The sequence below is a fragment of the Cyprinodon tularosa genome, unplaced genomic scaffold, assembly GCF_016077235.1.
Source record: "Cyprinodon tularosa strain WSP-4 unplaced genomic scaffold, ASM1607723v1 ctg58, whole genome shotgun sequence".
NCBI lineage: Eukaryota > Metazoa > Chordata > Actinopteri > Cyprinodontiformes > Cyprinodontidae > Cyprinodon > Cyprinodon tularosa.
The window spans coordinates 257,106-277,103 of record NW_024039318.1 but is presented as its reverse complement, the minus strand read 5'-3'; the positions used below and the strand labels follow the sequence as shown (position 1 = coordinate 277,103).

Genomic DNA, 19,998 nt, shown 5'->3' with positions numbered 1-19,998 from the left:
GGCCCAGATACTGTATATTTGGCTTGAGTGTTCCAAAGCTATTTCAAAAGAAAAAAAAACATTAAATAACTTGCTTAAACAAGCTCTACCAGATACATAAGAAGAGGGGTAAAATGTCCAGCCAGATTTATTCCAGGACCTTGTTGATGGTGCTGAGACTGCTGAGCCATTGAACCAAATATTATTGATTGTGCATATATTTGAGTCTCTATGCATCATTTTCACCTTGTTCTGGTTATAGAACATTTGACCCAGTTAGCAGTTATCGTTACTCTGGATAAAGTTCAGTTTAGTTTTAGCTGTATTTGTTTCAATTTATATTTCTAAATCAATTTTTTAAAGCATTTGAGGTGTAAGCAATTCAACCGTATATGACTAAGCCACAGTTGAACTCTTATGACCCTGGAGGTCATGATGGATTTTGAAGTTGAAGCAAATGGTGAAAGTAATACAGATCATCCTTAGAAACTGGGACCAGACTGAGTTTCTGTATCTGATCAGTTTTGTGCCATTTCTGCACTTGCAGGACAGCATATAAAATATGTGACTTATGTCATCCCAAATGTTGACTAAATTTTCTGCTGCATTTGTTCCCTCCAACATCTTCTCCCTTTCTTACAATCAAGTAAAGGGATTTTCCTTATTTCTTCCCAATAATGGAGAAAATTTGGGTGGTCATGGAAGGATGTCTCATTATATAGGGTATATAAAAAAATTTGCATATCAGAAATTAGACCAATTTGAAACTTCCCCCCATTTTCTCATTAATAACTTTAAACGGGCATGCCTGTTAGAGGGGGAACAAATGAAAAAGCTGCAATAAGCTGGTGAAATAGACTTGCAGGCCTCTTAAAAAATCGGTTTAATCAGATTTTGATCCAGTTTTAACATTCAGTCTTTTAACATACGCGCCTAAAAACTAGTTTTAGTGAATTTAAGTAACCCAACATACAGTTCAGCTGTCTTTGAATCTTTCCAACATTCAATCATTTCCTTTTGTAAAAGTCATAGTTTGCAGAGAGGTTACAAGGAAATAAAAGGATTTAAGTATACAGATGCATAAAAAAAAAAGAATTATATTAACAGAGCCTATGCTGGCACAGTAAAAATATAGAACAGCAATATTACAAAAAGACAAAAACTGGTCAGATATGTGTTGCTCCTGCTCAAAATGTAACTACATTCTCTGAATAGTTAAAAACAGAAGTCTTTCTTAAGAAAACATTCAAAGCTGGCTGAATCACTCTAAATGTGATATGTCTGGGATAAAAAAAAAAATCCTCTTTATCTCTAACGTTTGACCAGATGTTTGCTAGCAAGCTGAGGTTGATGGAGTTCAAAAGAGTTCATCGATACCCTGAAAAGAACGGTTTGATCTGAAGAAAGAAGTTTTAAAACAGCTGATCCAACCCTGATGGACAAGAGGAGCTTTTGCCAGGTAGAGTGGGGAAAATATTACTTAGCCACATGTAGGATTCCTTTTAGACTTCAACCAAAGAAAATTGCCAAAGATGAATCAAAAGATTTAACAAAGTATTAGTTTAGAGGCGCACAGTTGTACCACTTTCCCACTGGCCAAAAAACCCGATTAAACCCGGGAAAAATCGGCTTTTAGTGGAAGTGGGAACAGCTCCCCGACGCATGTCTAGTCCAAATAATATCTGATTAAAAAATGATATTTGCCACCCCTACCGGGGAGGGCCATAAACATCTTAAAGTATCACAACATAATATGACGTCCTAGCTGGCTGGGCATTTAATATAACAGTTATTTACAATACCAACAGTCTATAACATAGCCCCATTTACACTACCTATTTGAAACCATCCCGAGATCCGCCCAAGGTTGGTAACCGAGATAACTGTTGAGTTTAATTGGCACGTAAAACTGAACCGGACCATCCCAGACACAATCAAACCACGCTAAACTGGTACTAGCTCAACAGTAGGGCTCAGACTGGTTCAGTTCAGGCTGGGTTCTCTGATAACAAAAGCCCCATTTACACTACCATCTGAAAACTGATCCGTGCTGGGCTTGGATCAGTTGACTGTGCCCAGCTCAGTTCCTTATGACCGTTTACACATCACGCTAGCACAGTTCCTCGCATCCTAGGGACGATCGATGGTAAACATCATCTGGACAGCATCCTACGCCCAAATATCAATAAAAGCCTCAGTCTCAGCTTCATCCCACGCTGTTTTGTAGCTATTTAAAAAAATTTAGTGTTGAGAAGATTTCGATTGTTGTTTACAGTTCTTCTCTTCTTTATTTTGTGGCCGTTGGCAAGCAACTTACTGATATGCATTACCGCCAACTACTGGAGGCTGACTGTAAATAGGAGATTACGCGGTCTGCTCACATAATCTTTGTTTTTTTAAGAACTGTGCCAGAACTGAACTGCGCCGAGCTCTGCTGCTGAACTACCAACAGTTGAAGGCGGTTCGGTTTTGTCTGGCATGGTCCGCTTCAGTTTTGTGTGTCTTTTACACTCAACAGTTATCTCGATTACCGTGCTCAAACCGATCTCGGCATGGTGGTGCTTAGCAGTGTGATGAACCTCAATGTCTGTCGTTTCCTGCGTCTGTAAGACCTGATTGGACTATTGTTTGTCGCATCCACCTCCCAAAAGCCGACTCTGTCAGGTAAATTCACCAAAGGCTGACTATCTGCCAAAAACAAAATATCACAATTATGACAAAACTTCCTGAATGCTATGGGCGGCACAATGTTGGTTTGCTTGATTCCCTGTAGAGGGCAGTAGTTACGTAGTTCGTCATTAGGAGGAAGGAACAGTGCTAGCGTAATGTGTAAATGGTCATAAGGAAACAAGCTCGGCACGGATCGGTTTTCACAGGGTAGTGTAAATCGGGCTAATATTTGGTTGGGGCTCCTTTAGCATGAATTACTTCGACAGCAGCTTTCCATCACTCCATAGATTCTCTATGAAGTTCAGGTCTGGGGTTTTTTTAACCAATAGAATACAGTTACACCATGGTCATTGAGCCAGGCTAACCACCAAGGCAAATTGATTATGAAAGGCAGTACTTCCTGGTTTAGTGGTAACCTGGTGTTTATGTGTTTGGTGTTTAGGACGTCCTTCCATTTTTTTTTTTTTTCAGCCAAATCCTAATACATGAAATCAGCCTCCCTGTAAAGCTCCTCAGAGGGAGGGAGCATGGAATGGTCTACAAAATTACTTTGCCTTGATTGAACACAGAGGACCAACAGCAGTAGAGGATGAGAATCCCAAAAATCATCTGTGGAAACTTCACACTTGACTTGACCTAGTACAGCCATTTTGATTCCATGTCTCCAATCTTCTTCAAGACTCTGGAGTCATAGTTTTCAAATAAAATGTAAAATCCCCAGTTATCCTAAAAGAGCACTTTCAACTAATGAACATCCAATGTCCTTTTCTCCTCAGGCTAAAGGTGATGCCCCTCATCTTGTATCTGTTTGAAGACCGGCTTGTTACAAGTGGTGCAACTCTTGCAGCTCCGGTCCTGGATGTGTCTCAGTCTCCAGCCATCAGACTATGCTTTCCCTCTCTATGCTTATTTTATTGCTGGGATTATCCCTAGTGCACATGCACCCATTTCCACTGCATTTTTTCGTCCACTTGACTTCTACAAATAAGATTGGATAAAGCAATCTGTAAGAAAGCAACTTTTTAACAATGATATTTTAGTGGTTTAAACCTCTTGGGAAGGCTGTCAGCAACTGTCAGTTTAACCGTGTTGAATCAGATGCCTGCTTCATTTACTAGAACATTAAAACGATACACTAGAAACCCATTTTTATTTTTTTCAGACACCGAACTTTGGCTTTTTCTGTTCTCTCAAGCCAGATTGATCAATGCTGCCAAAAATACTGTTGTTTTCACCAATAATGGTTTGAATTTCTGAAATAATTAAGGTTACATGATATTCTAAATTCCAGAAATGAAACTTTAGTTTTTCTTCTACATTTCTTGTGACGCCTTTTGTTTCTTCTTGTGCCGACATGCACCGTATCAGCATGCATGTTGTACATCTGCCATTGTTTCCCCCATGCAACTCCAGGCCACAAATGCTGCGGGGTGTGAGCTTTTTACTCTGCTCCTGTGGTTATGCTTATCTGTCAAGATACATATGAAACATGGTTCAGATTACCAACAAAAACACTTATCTGTGAGCTACCATGTGGATGTGAAGAGAATATTGCTTTCATGCTGATTAGACATGATTTGACTGTCTTTATAAAGTATGTATCGAGCTCAAATGAATTCCTTATTTCAGTCAAAGTTTGCGAGGAGGGATTGCTTTTTACATTTTGATGCATAAAGTAATAAAGCAAAGAAAATATTTAGAGTGCACAGAGAGAAATGGTGAATTTTTATGGAAGAAATGAGTTTTCATGGTGCCACTGAAACTTAATGTGATTCTCCCACAGCCAATGATCTGTCCTTAAACACAATGAGCATCAGTTTAAGGCGCTTTCTGTCTCTAATCCCCTTTACTAATGCGCTTTTTGCATACAGGAGGGGAGCAGACACCTATTATCATCCCAAACACGTTCACATTCCTGCTCTCATTTACAATCAGGATTATAATTGCACTTAAAGTTTGTTTCTCTACATCACCCATCCACCCCACCTGCCCCTGACGTTGATAATAAAGTGGTGGATGATGCTCTGGCCCCTGCTCTCCCTCACACTGAGTTCCGAGCTGTCCTTGCAGGACTCACTCCCAGGAGATCCTGCCTCTGCTCTCCGGACCCCGTCGGTTCCGTCTCCTCCCCAGACAACAGGTTATCATCCGATCGGTCTCTGTGCATCTCCTGCATGCTCTCCTCGTACGTCGGCAGGTATTTGACCTCGTCGTAGGCCGGCAGGTTCGGAGAAGCGAACTCCCCGAGCGCGCACTCCGGGTAGGGCTCCAGGAGCAGATCCTGAGACGCCGATGCGGGTCCGTGGAAGAGGGAGGGCTCCTCGCCGTGCTCGTGGTTCTGGTGTCGGTTTCGCGGCCGTGGGCAGATTATCCTCTGGATGAAGTAGCCCATGGCGAAGAGCAGCAGCAGGATCAGGATGCCCGACAGCTTTCGCGTGAACCAGCCGACGTTGTCGAAGAAGATGTGGATGGGGAGCTTGCAGCAGCTCTCCAAGGAGCCGGAGCTGCTGTTTCCGTGGACGGGCTGCGGGCAGCATTGGTGGCCATCCACGCACTGGACTCCACCACAGCTTTGGAGAGCTTGGCAAGCAGAGATCAGACACGCCGATAAAAGTCTCCTAGTTGTCCCGCCGCCGCCCAGCAGACGGGGCTTCATGTCTGCATGCAGCCCTGCGCTGCGGCTCACCTGTGCGTAGTTTTGCAGCTGCGTCCTCCCAGGTGTTACAGGACTGCGCCTGTTTTTTTGAATTATTATTATTATCCCAGTCGAGTCCAGATCACAAGCTGTCACATGCGCCGAGTGGGACAGCTGCTGCAAACCCCCCTATTGGCGACAACCTGTCTGCTGTGGTGCACAGAGAGAGTGGGCAGCTTCAGTGTCTGGAGGGAGCGGTGATGGGAAGGATGAATAATCTTACATCATTATTACGTGAGGATATTTCTATTAGGCTCCCTTCGTGTCCTCACTCAGTTGAGTTTATTCATATGGCCCATTATTCAGAATCCCATTTTATTCAGCACTGGTTTGGTGCAGAGCTCAGAACATGTGCTGTTTAAGATCTTAATCATCTGCAGAAGGAAAAAAAATGCAGCTTCAACTCCTCAGCACCAAGAAAAATCAAATAAAATTGCTGTAAAGCATTTGTAAACTGCCAACAAAAGCACATTTAGAGATAATAAATAGTTCCCCATAATGTCAGGTTTGATGTAATACATAATATATATTTTAAATGAAATTTACTAACCTTAAAAATCTCATGTTTTTTTTCCTTAAACCTTATTGCATTTTATAATTTAATAAAAATCCTCTAATAGCTTTGAATAACATAGAGTAAAAGCATCTAATTAATTAGGGCTGCATGCATGCAATTTCATTTCAGCGTTGACACAGCTGTTTTGTGAAGGCCCCCAGGGGCTCATTAGAAAAACCAACATCTTAAAGCAGGGTTAGACTATATAACAGTATCCTAAGCTTTGGGCATTTCACAGAGCCTTCACACAAATGGATAGTCTGTTCCAGACCTTAAACATCAGGCAAGGCAAGGAGCTCTGTGGAGGAGTTGCAAAAATCTGCCCCATATGGGAGAATCTATCGAGATGAAAACTACAGTACCACACTCTGAAAATGTTGTCTTTGCGTACAGATTGCAGGGAGAATACTCTAGTTTAAAGCATACCATAAAAGTCTTGAAAGTCAAACATGAACGGAGCAAACGTGGAAGAAGGTGCTTTGCAAATGAGACTCAAAAATTTTACTTTTATCTGATATACAAAGCCCAGTGGGTGAAAAAGTCAGCTCAGCATATGACCCCGAAGATGTAATAGGTGGATGTTGTTTCGTTCAGAGAAAATTGATGGAGCTAGATACGAAGCTATCCAGTGTCAGAGGAGCATGAGTACACATCTCCGTCCCAAGATGTGCAAAGCAGTTAGACGCAAACCAAATAAAAAAAATCTTTTAGGTGATTACCTTACAGTTGAGTTAATTAGCTGTTGTGCATTGCCCTTAGATCTGAGTGTGTGTGTGTGGGGTTGGTGGCTTCAGTGTTTGGCTGGGTTAGATTGGTGGCCTCTCCAGGGTGTGTTGCAGTTAGCTTGTGGCAGGTATGATGCATTTATTTTTTATTTATGCCAAATTTTGAAGCGTGGTCTGCACTATATTATTCCACGCCACAATGCAAGAGGGACAATCACGAACTAGCTAGGATTGTGGGTGTCCGTGTGTCGGCTTGACAAGCTTGTTCGCAGTCTTACAACCCCTCATCCAACGCCGGACGACACACAGTTCACCCATGAGTGTTCACAAAAGACTGGCCGTGGCTAGGCGTGTTTGGGCTTCGGGTGCAAACCAACAGACCGTCACAGCGCTACAAACTAGCGTTCTGTACGGTGTCTGGGATAGTGTCCAAGGTGTGCCAGGCGTAGTGGACGGCACTACAGCCAGAGTTTCTGGTATTAGGTACCAAACAGGAAACACATAGGAAATGCATAGTGCAGAGCGGATGTAGAATTGACCAATCAGAGGTCTCCTTTCTGTCTTTCCTCCCTGCGAGGCTATCTGCGGCACTGTCTGCTGTCACCTACAATTTTGGGGAGATGCACCTGAGTGTCTGCGAAATGAGGGGGGGGCATATCTGCATTAACTGCGACACACACACAGAAAACCTGGTTTCTGTGCATAAACCATATTTAAGACTTTGGTAGAGAGACATCAGCCTTCTCTGGAGATCCTGCACTTAGTTAAATGTGTGGGATGGATGGATACTGGAAAATTTGGAGAAGTTCAAGGTTTCTGAAACTTTTTGCAAGCAACCACATATCTCCTAACTCTAGATCTACATACTGCTTCCCAAAAAACTATTTCAGACTTTTCTTTACACTGGCCCCCGTTAAACTGGCCCCTCTAAAGGGCCACATATAACCACTGATAGCAAATGCCTCTGATAAAGGCGCCAACAGCTCTGCACGTCTCATAAAAAATGAATAGTTCTTGCAGTGTGGGTTTGTAATGGACCCTCATTAGAGGAGAGGCTTGATTCACATTAGCTCAGCATCACCCAAGAGAACCATGTGTCTGCTGCACTATGGGACATAACCATACAACTATCTCTCTGGTTTAAATAGTGGTCCCCTAGAACAACATGTTAATTTTACAAAGATGGTCCTCTGGATACCTTCCAAGAATGACAGACGGCTCACAAAGTGGCTCTACTGAATATAAACAGATTAATTACATCACCCTTCCCTGTGATGGTGCAGTAATATCAGTCATTTTCTGGCTGCATAGACTGGGCTGCATCTCTTCACAAAAATCAGCTTGAGCTGAATATAAAGTAAGGATTTCTTCTATGTCCAGTGGGGGTTTTATTAGAAGTGAGAACAAGACAAATCTAAACCTTGTGACTTTCATAAAACATGTCTGCCAAAATTAGGACAAAGTTCTGTAAGGTCTTTGTAGTCTTAATTTCTACATTTCGCCCTGTCCTGTTTCTTTTTGCTCCTGTTTAAGAGCAACCTAAACAAAGCCTAATGCGGCAAACACATAATCTAATTCTGTAAGCATGACGTCAGATTCAGCATAAGCAGAGCATCGCGTTGCTTTCTCTAGCCTGCCTGGATTAGAGAAACCTGATCGTAAGGTGGGCTTGTAATCAAGTAAACAATCAATACTCTCTGGAAAGTGACTCTGAGAGTTCCCCCCTCCCCCCACCTTCCTTTAAGACTAGCTTTTGATGACTTTACCAGCAGTTGTTATACCTCATTGGTTTTTACTGACAAAAACAGCAATAATTGCTTTTAATCACAGCCTTCCCCTGCAGGGTCTGGGAAGCAGGATGAATAAGCAGGCCAAAGAAAAAAGGGTGTTGCAAATTTCAGTCACCAACCCAAAGAGAGATTTTGAAAAACAGGACAATAAAAGCATTATTTTTTCATCAAGAAGTAATACGAAACCACAGGTTTCTGTATTAATTTAGAATTTTCACAGCCAGATTCAAACTCAAACATGTACATTCTGTTCTCCTCTATATTGTTCTCTTTTATCTCTCCCTTAAGTCTTTTTACACTCAGCTAAATCCCATAACAAAGTGAAATATATTCTCTCCTGCTTTCTCTTCTCCCTTTTCAGGATGCCTGTCTCATAAGGAGCAACCTACAGGAGTCCAATCCAACAAACCAGAGACCAACTGTGAAAGTCAGTACAGAAAATCCTTACTTTACATGTTGCAGGAGAGGTTTTGCTGGTTCGAGAATTTGTTGGGATGCTTTATGACATATCAAGGCAAAACTTTTAATGATTTTGAAGCAAAACAACATTCTTATTAACAGTCTAATAACAGTTTTTAAAGTCTTGTGCACATTTGTTTTCAGGCCTCTTGACCTAATACTGTTTGTTAAGAATGTGTTCTGCCTATCCAGCCTTGCAGATGTATTTTTCTTTCTCAATTAAAGTGAATAGAGGGGATTTGTGAGCCTAGATTTAAAGTGTTGTTAGAGATCCTCAGTTAGTTTTAGATCTGGACTTTGACTGGACCATTTTGACATAGGTTTGATTTAAACTTCTCTATTGTAACTCATCTAACAGCTTTACTCCCATTATTAACCTATTTTCTATCCAATATCCAATATCTCTGCCAAAGATCATCTTCAATGTTTCTACTGCAACTCTATTTAAATGTGATGAGGGTGTTCTCATTCAATTCTGGAGGGTTAGTTTTCCCCACACACAGTATATTTTGTAGATCAGAAAGTTTGAATTTGGTTTCATCCAGATTTGTGTGACTCTTAGTCTTCCTGTCAATAGTTTCCCATCTGGGCTATGGGTCCATGCAGCTCCTCCAGAGATAGCATAGACCTATTTACTGTCTCCCTTGATCTTCTTGATGCTGTTTGCTTATTAATGTTCTCTAAAAAGCTCTAAGGCTTTCATTAAACAGCTGCACTTTCAGGCTTTTGTTTGCACAGAACTTTCGACATGTTTTTTGCACTACTTTCGCTAGCATAAGTTGTAAATAAAACACACAGAAATGTGTTTGTGAAGTGAAAAATCCTGATATATATTGTAAAACTCAAGAATGTATGCAGCTAAATGTGTTAACACAGTTCATTCAATAGCAGCTATGCTCTTGTAGGATTAACCTACACAGTACGAAGGACTTTCTCCTGTGTGGCCAACAGTTAAAGCCATAACACGTCGACTATTCTGTATCAGTGTCATAAATTTGCCATACCGTATGCTTTTATCAGACTGATACAAAGACCCCTTTGTCGTGCTCAGTAACATAGTCTTATTGGGTCCATTAGCTGTGTGCACAGATGAATGGCAACATTCATTTTTACTTGTCACAGACCCTGATGTACGGCTCACCCAGCATTTAGTGTCATGGTTATCACGTTTTCATTAATTATGAAACAAAGACGCTTTGTCAAGACTGTGGATTGTTAATAGACCCACTGGAGGTTCTGGGTTTCACTTTTGGTGCTGCCGAGCAGAAGTCAAAACCTCAAGGTTAAAGAACCGTGACACAAACTTTCAAGTATTTCTTTATCTGCAGAAAAGAAATACTATATATATATATTACTGCACTGGGAATCATGTTTTGGCCGTTTTTTAGCTCGGTCTGGTACAATGAGTAGCTTCTCATTTCTTAAGGCCAATTTATGCTTCTGACGCATAGCCTCTGTCTCCGTCAAATCTGTCTCTGTGCGCGATCATGCCCCCTACACAGAGGTTCTGCAATCGTCGTCGCGCACCTGACAAAAAAATCCTGACTACACGTCGGACGGTCGCAAACCCGCAGAGACCTCAAGGGGAAAAAGCAGCTGTGATTGGTCCCATTTGTTCCGGCTGTATGTGTGGTCGTCCTTGTCGGTTCTGTGCCGGGGCCCGCCATTTTTAAAAACAGAGGCACAACTACAATGGACAACTACAATGAAAGGTTAATCGAGGAGGTTTGCTCTATTAACAGAACCTGTTCCTCTTTGATGTCCAGCAATTCTACATCCATCTCCGTGACAGTGATATCTTGCAGACGTGCCATTATTGTTTTGGTAGATAAACACTCCTGCCGGCGCCGCAAAAGTTCTCGCTAGTTCTTGAATGGGCTCCCCCTTGCACTTTGGCGGGAAACTGCTGTGTGTCCCTAGAAATTGCAGACCGACGGTGCAGAAGCATAGCAGCAAAACTGGTTCGCGACCAGACCCAAGAGACATTTGATGTGTGCCATTGCACAATTGTGTGCCATTGCACAATAATCTGCCCTTTACACAACCATTTGGAAAAGCACATCCCATGGTCACGGAAGAGGTGTCAGTTTGTTTTAGAAGGGGCAAATCATTGGCATACGCCAAGAAGAGAAAACATCCAAGGTGATTGCACAAACTACCAAAATTGGGTTAAAAACTATCCAACGCATTATTAAAAACTGAGGGATAGTGGAGATCCATTGTCTTCATGTAAAAATACTCCTGAATGATCACGATCAGCGATCACTTAAATGTTTGGTGAAATTAAATTGATAAAAATCAACACTAGACATGCGGGATATGTTTAATAGTGAAAATAAAAGCATTTCCACATGCACAATGCATAGAGAACTTACGGGATTGGGACTGAACAGTTTTGCCATGTTCCAGAGTGATGGGTGCATTAGGGTAAGAAGAGAGGCAGGTGAAGTGATGCACCTATCATGCTTGGTCCCTACTGTACAAACCTGTGGGGGCATTTCTAATATATGGGGTGGCTGCACATCTGGGTTCAACAACAGTAGCTCAAAGAATGAGGTCAGCTGACTTCCTGAATATTATGAATGACCTGGTTTATCCATCAGTGGAATTTTTCTTCCCTGATAACACATATTCCAAGATGCCATTGCCAGAATTAATCGGCTTGAAATGTAAAGGAGTGCTTCAGAGAGCATGACATGTCATTTTCAGTCTTTGGGATATGCTGACATTGCAGGAGCTTAACGAAACAATCTTCATGGCTGTTTGTTGCATCGCGGTCGGAATACTTAAAAACTGTATATGTCTAGTTTTCTTGCACTTCCATTACAACGTATTCACACCCCTTGAATTTTTCCCAATGTTTTCATGTTACAACCTGAAAATATAAAATAAAATAAAAATAATTTAATAATGTCATTTTATTATAGGAAAACACAAGGTACTGCATAACTCGAGCATGCAAGGTATATGATACAAATCAAATTCTAAATGTGGGCTTAGTATTTGTATACAGTGGCCTTTGTTGATAACACTAAAACCAGACTCATCCAGTTGCCTTCAGAAGTACTTAATTCAAACTGGTAATCAGATAAGCATCTAAATGTAAATGTAAAATGTATTTCTGTGCAATGGGTTGGATTTTCTTCAAATGAGAGAGAGAAATTGGTCAGATGGAAATGATCCGTTGGAAATTAGCTACATCCATATGGAAATGTGGTCACTTAGAAGTTCACCTTCATGCAAGGACGACAACCATGGACTGGATTCTATCAAAGTTTACTGTGATGGAATGGCCCGGTCAAAGTGCAAAGCTAGATCTGTAGCAGTCATTTCACATAGCTTTTTAGTGATTCTCTACAGTCTCACAAAGATGAACAACTTTCCAAAGATTAATGAACAGAAGTCTCAACCTTTCGGAGTAAAACCCTGCTACAGAAATAGCCTGAACATTTTCTGAAATGGAAAACGGAAAGTTTTCCGCATTATGTTTGAGTTTTATTTCTGTTTGCAATAAGTGGCCCAGACCGGAAATGGGCAGAGAAAAGGGGGGATGACCTGTAGCAAAGGTCTCAAACTATGGGAATCAGTCCTCGGACTAGTCCATGCATATGGGGGCTCTCAGTTCACAATGCAACACTATCGGATAGCTGTATAGTATTTTCACTATTGCCTCAAAGTATCCCCTACTTTTTGTTGACCTATAACATATAATCTGGAATAAAGCTCAGTAATTTGAGAGGACATCATTTGCATCCTTGAAAGGCTGCTAGATCACCGGTTTAAACCTTTGACCTACAAGCAGCTCCGACTTGTTAAATGAAAACAACACATTATTTGCAAAAAAAACAAACAAACTGTTGATTGTTCTATAATCCTAATGAGATAAATAAAAGTTTGCGGTTATAACACAATGTTGAAAAGAGGTATAAATGCTTTCCAGGGCTCTATATGTCAGTGTTATTGTATGTCAGTAAATTACCACCGTCTTAAACTTGAATGAAAATCATGGCCTGTGGTCATTGTGGATTGTGTGAATCCAGAAAGTTCCACACCCAAGCTATTTGACACCCACATACTTCCTCCAATCTTATCTCCCAGGGGCCTCAGAGTGAACATATTCTGTGCTCAAAGCATGCAATCACCATGTTTATGTGTTTGTTTCTTCCAGTGAGTGTTTTCCTAGTGCCTCCTCTAGCATAGATATCCTCATGAACGATGCTTTCCTTTATAAAAACCCACATTTTTGATTGAGCTAAAGCTTTTGGGTTTTATCAAAAAGATTTTCTGAATTAAAAACTGTGTTAGTATGAAACCTTTTATTGCTGTAATAATAATAATCATTAAACTTTATTGTCCTCGCATTGGAGAAATGTACCACTGCATTTGACCCATACCCCTGGGAAGCAGTTGGCTGCCATTGTGTGGCGCCCAGGGAGCAGTGTGGGGTTAAGGGTTTTGCTCAGGTACCCAGAGTGCAGGCCGGGTGGGATCGAAGTGGGTACTTGCAACCGTCTCAGAGCACAAGCACACTGCTCTAACCAGTAGGCCAAACCCCCCCCATCAAAATAAGTTTGAGTTTGATGAGTCTAAATTTTGTAGTTTTTATGCTGGTTTCAGTGTCATATAGCCCTGATGCCTAAAAAACGATTGAAAGTTCTTCTTTTTATAAACAAAGAAATATTTTCAAACTGTGCTTTTGAGAACCCCTGTTTAGTGTAGAGCAATCCGTTAAGATTAGCACCATTTTAGCTTCTTTTTTTACTTGAGATAATCAAATATAGTCCAGATTTCTTAAAATCACTAATGAAACTTAACCTTTTAAATTACAGAAAATGTACATCAAATAAAAACCTTACATACATGATAAAACCTTTCAGTCGAACTCTTTTTTCCCCCCTCCTCAACTTGGTGTTTTGTGTTCCCTGAAAGAAAGAGCACCCTGGGCGGTGAGCCACATCATTCAAATACTATATATAATGTACCATATGCACCCTAAAAAAATATTTCATCCTCAACAATGTGCTTATCTTTTAAGCATTGAGATTAACTAAAATCCAATCCTTTTAATTCTTTCTGGGACAAGAGAAAAAGTCTCACTGAAGTTGAACTAGATCTTGAACAGAAGAGAGATGGGTAAAATCCTTCCTCTGTCCCATGGGAATCCCTCTGGGCGCTGTAAGTGGAACAGATCGTTGGGAGGTCTGTGCTGAGCCAGGCTTTTTGACTTCATAGAGATGATACATATACGATCGCCCTCATAAAGAGCTCCAGCCTTAATAGGCTGCTATTATTTATGGTGCTTTGATGGGTAAAAGCAGTAAGTGATTTGACTCAGCATTGTTGCCTCTTTTTGAATAGGAACACCATATGTCCCTGGAAGGTTTTATGTTAGATTACTGTAAATTAACTACTGCGTTTCTATAACCACCTACATCTTTCTGTTAAGAGCTTCAGTTTTGATAGGTTTCTCGTAAATTTCTCATCGAATGTACAGCAGTATAGTTATTTATGTTTTTAAACGCATATCTGATTTATCATGGTGGAGATTTAAGGTGACTCAGCTTTAGAGGATTGAAGGTGCTGACACAGTACTAAAAGCCCCTGGCTAACCTCAAAAGGGAGAGGCCAGTCTCATTTTTTTCCCCCTTATAGATAACCAGTCTAGCAGCCAGCTGCAGGCGACTCAGTTCCAAACACGCAAAAGTGAACACAGCACACAGACACCTGGAGGTTAAATATAGGATAAAGTTTTCTGTTTCCCACATGTGCCGGCTGGGTGTAGAAGGAGGGGGGACTTTTTTCTGACCTCCTGCCTCTGCGTCACACTAAGAGACAGAGTGGTGGGGTGGTGTGTATGCCTCAGAGGGGTTATAAGAGTATCTTTCAATATTTTCTATCTTCCCTCCAAACGCCCACACTGTCTCAGGGCTTGTTCTTCTGTAGCTACTTAAAGCATTGCCCCTCCATCAGGGAATTTGGAAAGTAATGCATAAGCAACACAGACACGCAAAAGAAGAAATTGGGAGACTAGATAAGCATTAAAGGAGAAGGTTGTCTTAGGATTGTTTTAGAGATATTACAACCATTACTATATCTAACAAGATTTTTTAAGAGCAAACCAAGGTGGCACTTATATTGTGAAATGAGAGAATGGAAAATAAGACAACTTTTGCTACAACAAGGTATTTAAAGGTATGTTTGGATCTGCTTTGTAAAACATCAATGTTCAGTTCATTCTACAAATAACTAATGATTCTATAGATCCAGTAAATAGTCTGCAGGCTCATTGTGCAGCAGCCTTCGACAGGTTTCCTTTTAGGATGTTCTTTTTATATAACTCTATCCTTCTTCTCATAAACTCTGACTAGCTGTTTTACAAAATACAAGCATTCTCACAGAATGATACTGTCACGTCTATGCTTCATCAGGGGTTTGCTAATTCATACGCAGATGTTGTGAGAGTTTTTAATGAATATGAATATATAAAATAACTAGAACTGGAAGTTAAAGTTAGTTAATAGGACATTCAAACCAAGGATAGAAGAAATTAATTATTATCAGTTAAATAATTATAACTTTAATTTGCTTACCAGGGTTTTTAGCCTCTTACCTAAAAGGTTGGACTCCTGAATCCGGCTGTTAAAAATTCAGTTGTATTTCACCAATTTAGTAATTTACACAATGGCTATCAGCAAGGCTATCACTGTGTAAAATAAACACAAAAGACAGCCGGTAAAAATACAATGGTACCTTTATTACCTACAATCACACAGTATTATATCTAATAACTAAGCAGACACAAAACACTACTTAAAATAGGCAAAAATAAAGAGATAAGCGGGGAAGAGGGGTTTAAAAGAAGGATGATGTTACTGTTTTGGTTCGGTGGAGCGAAGGCCTTCGGTTCGGTCCGGTTCTCTGCAGGCCCAATCTTCAGTCCAGTCCGTCTGTTCATCAGCAGCTCTCAAATAGATAATAAAAGGGGACTTAGCAAGGGGGGTTAATTTTTAACTTATGGTAGCCGAGGCGTCTCCCTTTTAGCTACCTTGGTTGGCTTGTAGCCGCAGCCTCCAGCAGTACCTCTTCTGTGCTACTCCGTCTCAGGCAGTCATGGGTCTGGCAGTTTCTAACGGCTCCTTCAGCGAACAGCGATTGGGGGCCCCGTTGTTTGGTGGTTAGATTTAGGTCAGCTAAGCTGGATCAGCTCTTCTCTGTCTCTGCTGGAGCAGGCTTTAGGGGACAAGGCGTTTAACTGGGTTTGAATTGTAGGAAGAATAAAAACACTGTGACCAGCTCCTTCTGAATTGCAGGAAAAAGTAAGTCTGACTTGGTCCAGCGAGCGCAGAGGGATTTGGTTGCTACTTAGCATAGCCTTCAGCTGGGAAGCGATCAAACTAGCCTTTAGCGGCACAGGGCCACTGAAGGCAAAATAGAAAGTTGAAAAAGGAAGTTACATCTTTTAAAACCTCTGCCAGAGGGGTGTGTCTTCAGAGGGGAGTAGTTCCGGTTACATCAGTGGCACTTGATCACAACACAGAGTTAGGTTTCATCCTTAAGTAGAGGTTTGCCTGTAAGACAAAAGTTAGATTTTCAACCTTATGAACTAGAGTTACCATGGTACTCTGGACTGCTTCCCTGATTGTTGCTCCATATTAAAAACAGACCAACTTATAAAGGCTTTTATCAAGCCTTTCAGTTAAGATGGATGCTTATAGTTAACAAGACGCTATAAATTATAGGAAAACCACAATTTTTATCAAAAAAGGTAGGTTACAGATGCTGCTCGGAATGATAGATTTAAATAATTCTAATTGTGATGAATGTATTATTATGTTTGAAAAGATAAGATTACTGAATTTGCATTAAATACACGAAGAGTACTCTATAATATTCACGTGCATTCCCAAACGGCTTCCATTTATAAATCAATATATATATATATATATATATATATATATATGTATATATATACACTATATTGCCAAAAGTATTTGCTCACCCATCCAAATTATTGGAATCAGGTGTTCCAATCACTTCCATGGCCACAGGTGTATAAATTCAAGCACCTAGGCATGCAGACTGTTTTTACAAACATTTGTGAAAGAATGGGTCGCTCTCAGGAGCTCAGTGAATTCCAGCGTGGAACTGTGATAGGATGCCACCTGTGCAACAAATCCAGTCGTGAAATTTCCTCGCTCCTAAATATTCCACAGTCAACTGTCAGCTGTATTATAAGAAAATGGAAGTGTTTGGGAACGACAGCAACTCAGCCACGAAGTGGTAGGCCACGTAAACTGACGGAGCGGGGTCAGCGGATGCTGACGCGCATAGTGCGAAGAGGTCGCCAACTTTCTGCAGAGTCAATCACTACAGACCTCCAAACTTCATGTGGCCTTCAAAATTGGCTCAAGAACAGTGCGCAGAGAGCTTCATGGAATGGGTTTCCATGGTCGAGCAGCTGCATCCAAGCCATACATCACCAAGTGCAATGCAAAGCGTCGGATGCGGTGGTGTAAAGCACGCCGCCACTGGACTCTAGAGCAGTGGAGACGCGTTCTCTGGAGTGACGAATCGCGCTTCTCCATCTGGCAATCTGATGGACGGGTCTGGGTTTGGCGGTTGCCAGGAGAACGGTACTTGTCTGACTGCATTGTGCCAAGTGTAAAGTTTGGTGGAGGGGGGATTATGGTGTGGGGTTGTTTTTCAGGAGCTGGGCTTGGCCCCTTAGTTCCAGTGAAAGGAACTCTGAATGCTTCAGCATACCAAGACATTTTGGACAATTCCATGCTCCCAACTTTGTGGGAACAGTTTGGAGCTGGCCCCTTCCTCTTCCAACATGACTGTGCACCAGTGCACAAAGCAAGGTCCATAAAGACATGGATGACAGAGTCTGGTGTGGATGAACTTGACTGGCCTGCACAGAGTCCTGACCTCAACCCGATAGAACACCTTTGGGATGAATTAGAGCGGAGACTGAGAGCCAGGCCTTCTCGTCCAACATCAGTGTGCGACCTCACAAATGCGCTTCTGGAAGAATGGTCAAAAATTCCCATAAACACACTCCTAAACCTTGTGGACAGCCTTCCCAGAAGAGTTGAAGCTGTTCTAGCTGCAAAGGGTGGACCGACGTCATATTGAACCCTATGGATTAGGAACGGGATGTCACTTAAGCTCATATGTGAGTCAAGGCAGGTGAGCAAATACTTTTGGCAATATAGTGTATATATATATATATATATAAACACTGTATAAGTTCCATAAACAAACGGATTTAACCTCATTGCACAGTCCTAGAGAGCCCCCCCACCCCTCTACCAGTTAAAACACACACTCAGCATGCATTTACCCCCACACACACACCAAATTCACACATAAACACAGTGTTAAGGTGTTGCACAGTGTTAGGTTTCTTATATAATGTTGAGTTATTCACTGTGTTGGCTGTTTCATGCACGTGTTACATTATCGCACATATCCACTGATGTGCAGTGCAACAGTTTTGCAGCATTACCGTAATTTTAGAGGATGTTTTTCTCTGAGGTAATTTTCAAAGTGCAGAGCAGCTTGTAATAATGGTCTCATCCGTTTAACTGAGAAAGTGCAATAAGAAGGTGTGCAGTGAAAGTGCAGATTATAGATATTAGAGGGAAGGTGTCATTTAAATGAATTAGTATTTCTTGACAACACTGAATCGCTATTTTTTTTTGTCCCTGACCTATGGCTGCTTGCTAGAAAATAGTGCCAGAAAGATATAGACGTCTATTTTTTTTAAACATTTGCTTTCATTCAGATCATTGGCAAAAAGAAGAACAAGGCATACGCAGTGACATTAGAGACAATAGAGAACTAATCTGAGGGGATGAAAGTATCCCAAAGTTCTGATAAAACACATTTATCCAAAAGAAAGCAAGAGGAACATATGTAGATGACAACAGGAAAAACTGAATATACAAAGATCAAATCCATGCAGGACTTAAATCATCAGATTGAATAAAAGAGAATGAAGTCACTGATTAGTCACGACTCATAAGGAACTGATCTCAGTCGAGGATCAAGCACTAAATTAATGTCAGCCTGTTTTCCTTTGGATTAAATAAATCTGTCATGTCATAGATCATGTGATTATTTTGACTTACTAATAATTTCCACTCACCTCAGAACTTCTGTCTTAACAGTTCACCCCCTTCAGCTGTGCAGCACGCAGGATGCATGCTGAGTTGCTCTATCCTGGTCCACCTGATGACAATTCACCATATAGTTTATAACAGAAAACAGCATTCCTGCTCTTAAGGACCTTCCTCTGGATTTATAGGAAAAACATGCATGCTTTAGGAGGTAAGGCAAAGGCTTATCCACCCCTATATTTGTTCTTAAACCTTCATTTGTACACATGTGTAAATATATGATCTGATCTCTGAATATAACACAAGATGATTTATCATCTCTTTGGTACATTTATGCTGATTTTGCACAGTTCTTACCTTAATCAGTTAAATTAACATGCTGCTGTCATTTTGCACCTCTCGGATGTTGCTGCTGTTTTCAAATATCCGTTACTGTAAAAATGCCCATAGCTGTATATTGGTTATTTATTCTCCAGGTGCACAGTTTTATATTGTTAAAATACTTTACAGTACAGTATTTTTTTGTTTATCTTTTAACTTTCCACTTTTATGTTATACTTTTACATTTTTCTAAAGTCCATATTTGTGTGACCATTTTTTTCCTAGAAATCTTTTTGCTGCTGTAAACACCAGAATTTCCCCATTGTGGGACAATAACAGGATTTTCTATTCTAGGCATAAATCAATCAGCTGATTCAAGTTAAAACCACTGATCATCATTAAGAGTGAGCACCTATATTAAAGCAGATATAACAATTTTTTTAAATGTTCAAACTTTGCAAGGACAGACAACAGGATTTGCAGGCGCGGCATTAAACAGTTTAAAGTCCATCATTATGCAACGAACAGAAAAGTGAAAGGGAAGACCAGGAAGTGACATCCTTGAACTGCATCTCTTTAAGCCTCAAGCAAGCATGTTAAAAAAAAGAAAAGCTATTAGAATAAAAACACACACAAAAAATGTCTTAGCTTTACAAGGCTCCATTTAAACAAACCGTAT

The 19,998-nt window shown here is 40.8% G+C and overlaps 1 protein-coding gene across 4 annotated transcripts; it reads right to left on the bottom strand.

Moving 5' to 3' along the window:
* Window positions 1-838: 838 nt before the first annotated feature.
* LOC119797292 (uncharacterized membrane protein C3orf80) lies at window positions 839-19,176 on the bottom strand. Of its 4 annotated transcripts, XM_038306309.1 has the most exons (5): window positions 19,028-19,176; window positions 15,920-16,442; window positions 15,748-15,837; window positions 15,485-15,577; window positions 839-5,718 (listed from the first exon to the last, which is right to left on the bottom strand). In XM_038306309.1, exon 5 carries the CDS (start codon window positions 5,303-5,305, stop codon window positions 4,691-4,693), a length of 615 nt encoding a protein of 204 aa, XP_038162237.1. In that variant the 5' UTR covers window positions 5,306-5,718; window positions 15,485-15,577; window positions 15,748-15,837; window positions 15,920-16,442; window positions 19,028-19,176; the 3' UTR covers window positions 839-4,690. The 4 variants fall into 4 exon arrangements, with proteins under 4 accessions (XP_038162237.1, XP_038162238.1, XP_038162239.1 ...); XM_038306310.1 differs by lacking the exon at window positions 15,485-15,577; XM_038306311.1 differs by lacking the exon at window positions 15,485-15,577 and having other exon boundaries at window positions 15,955-16,442.
* Window positions 19,177-19,998: the final 822 nt, after the last annotated feature.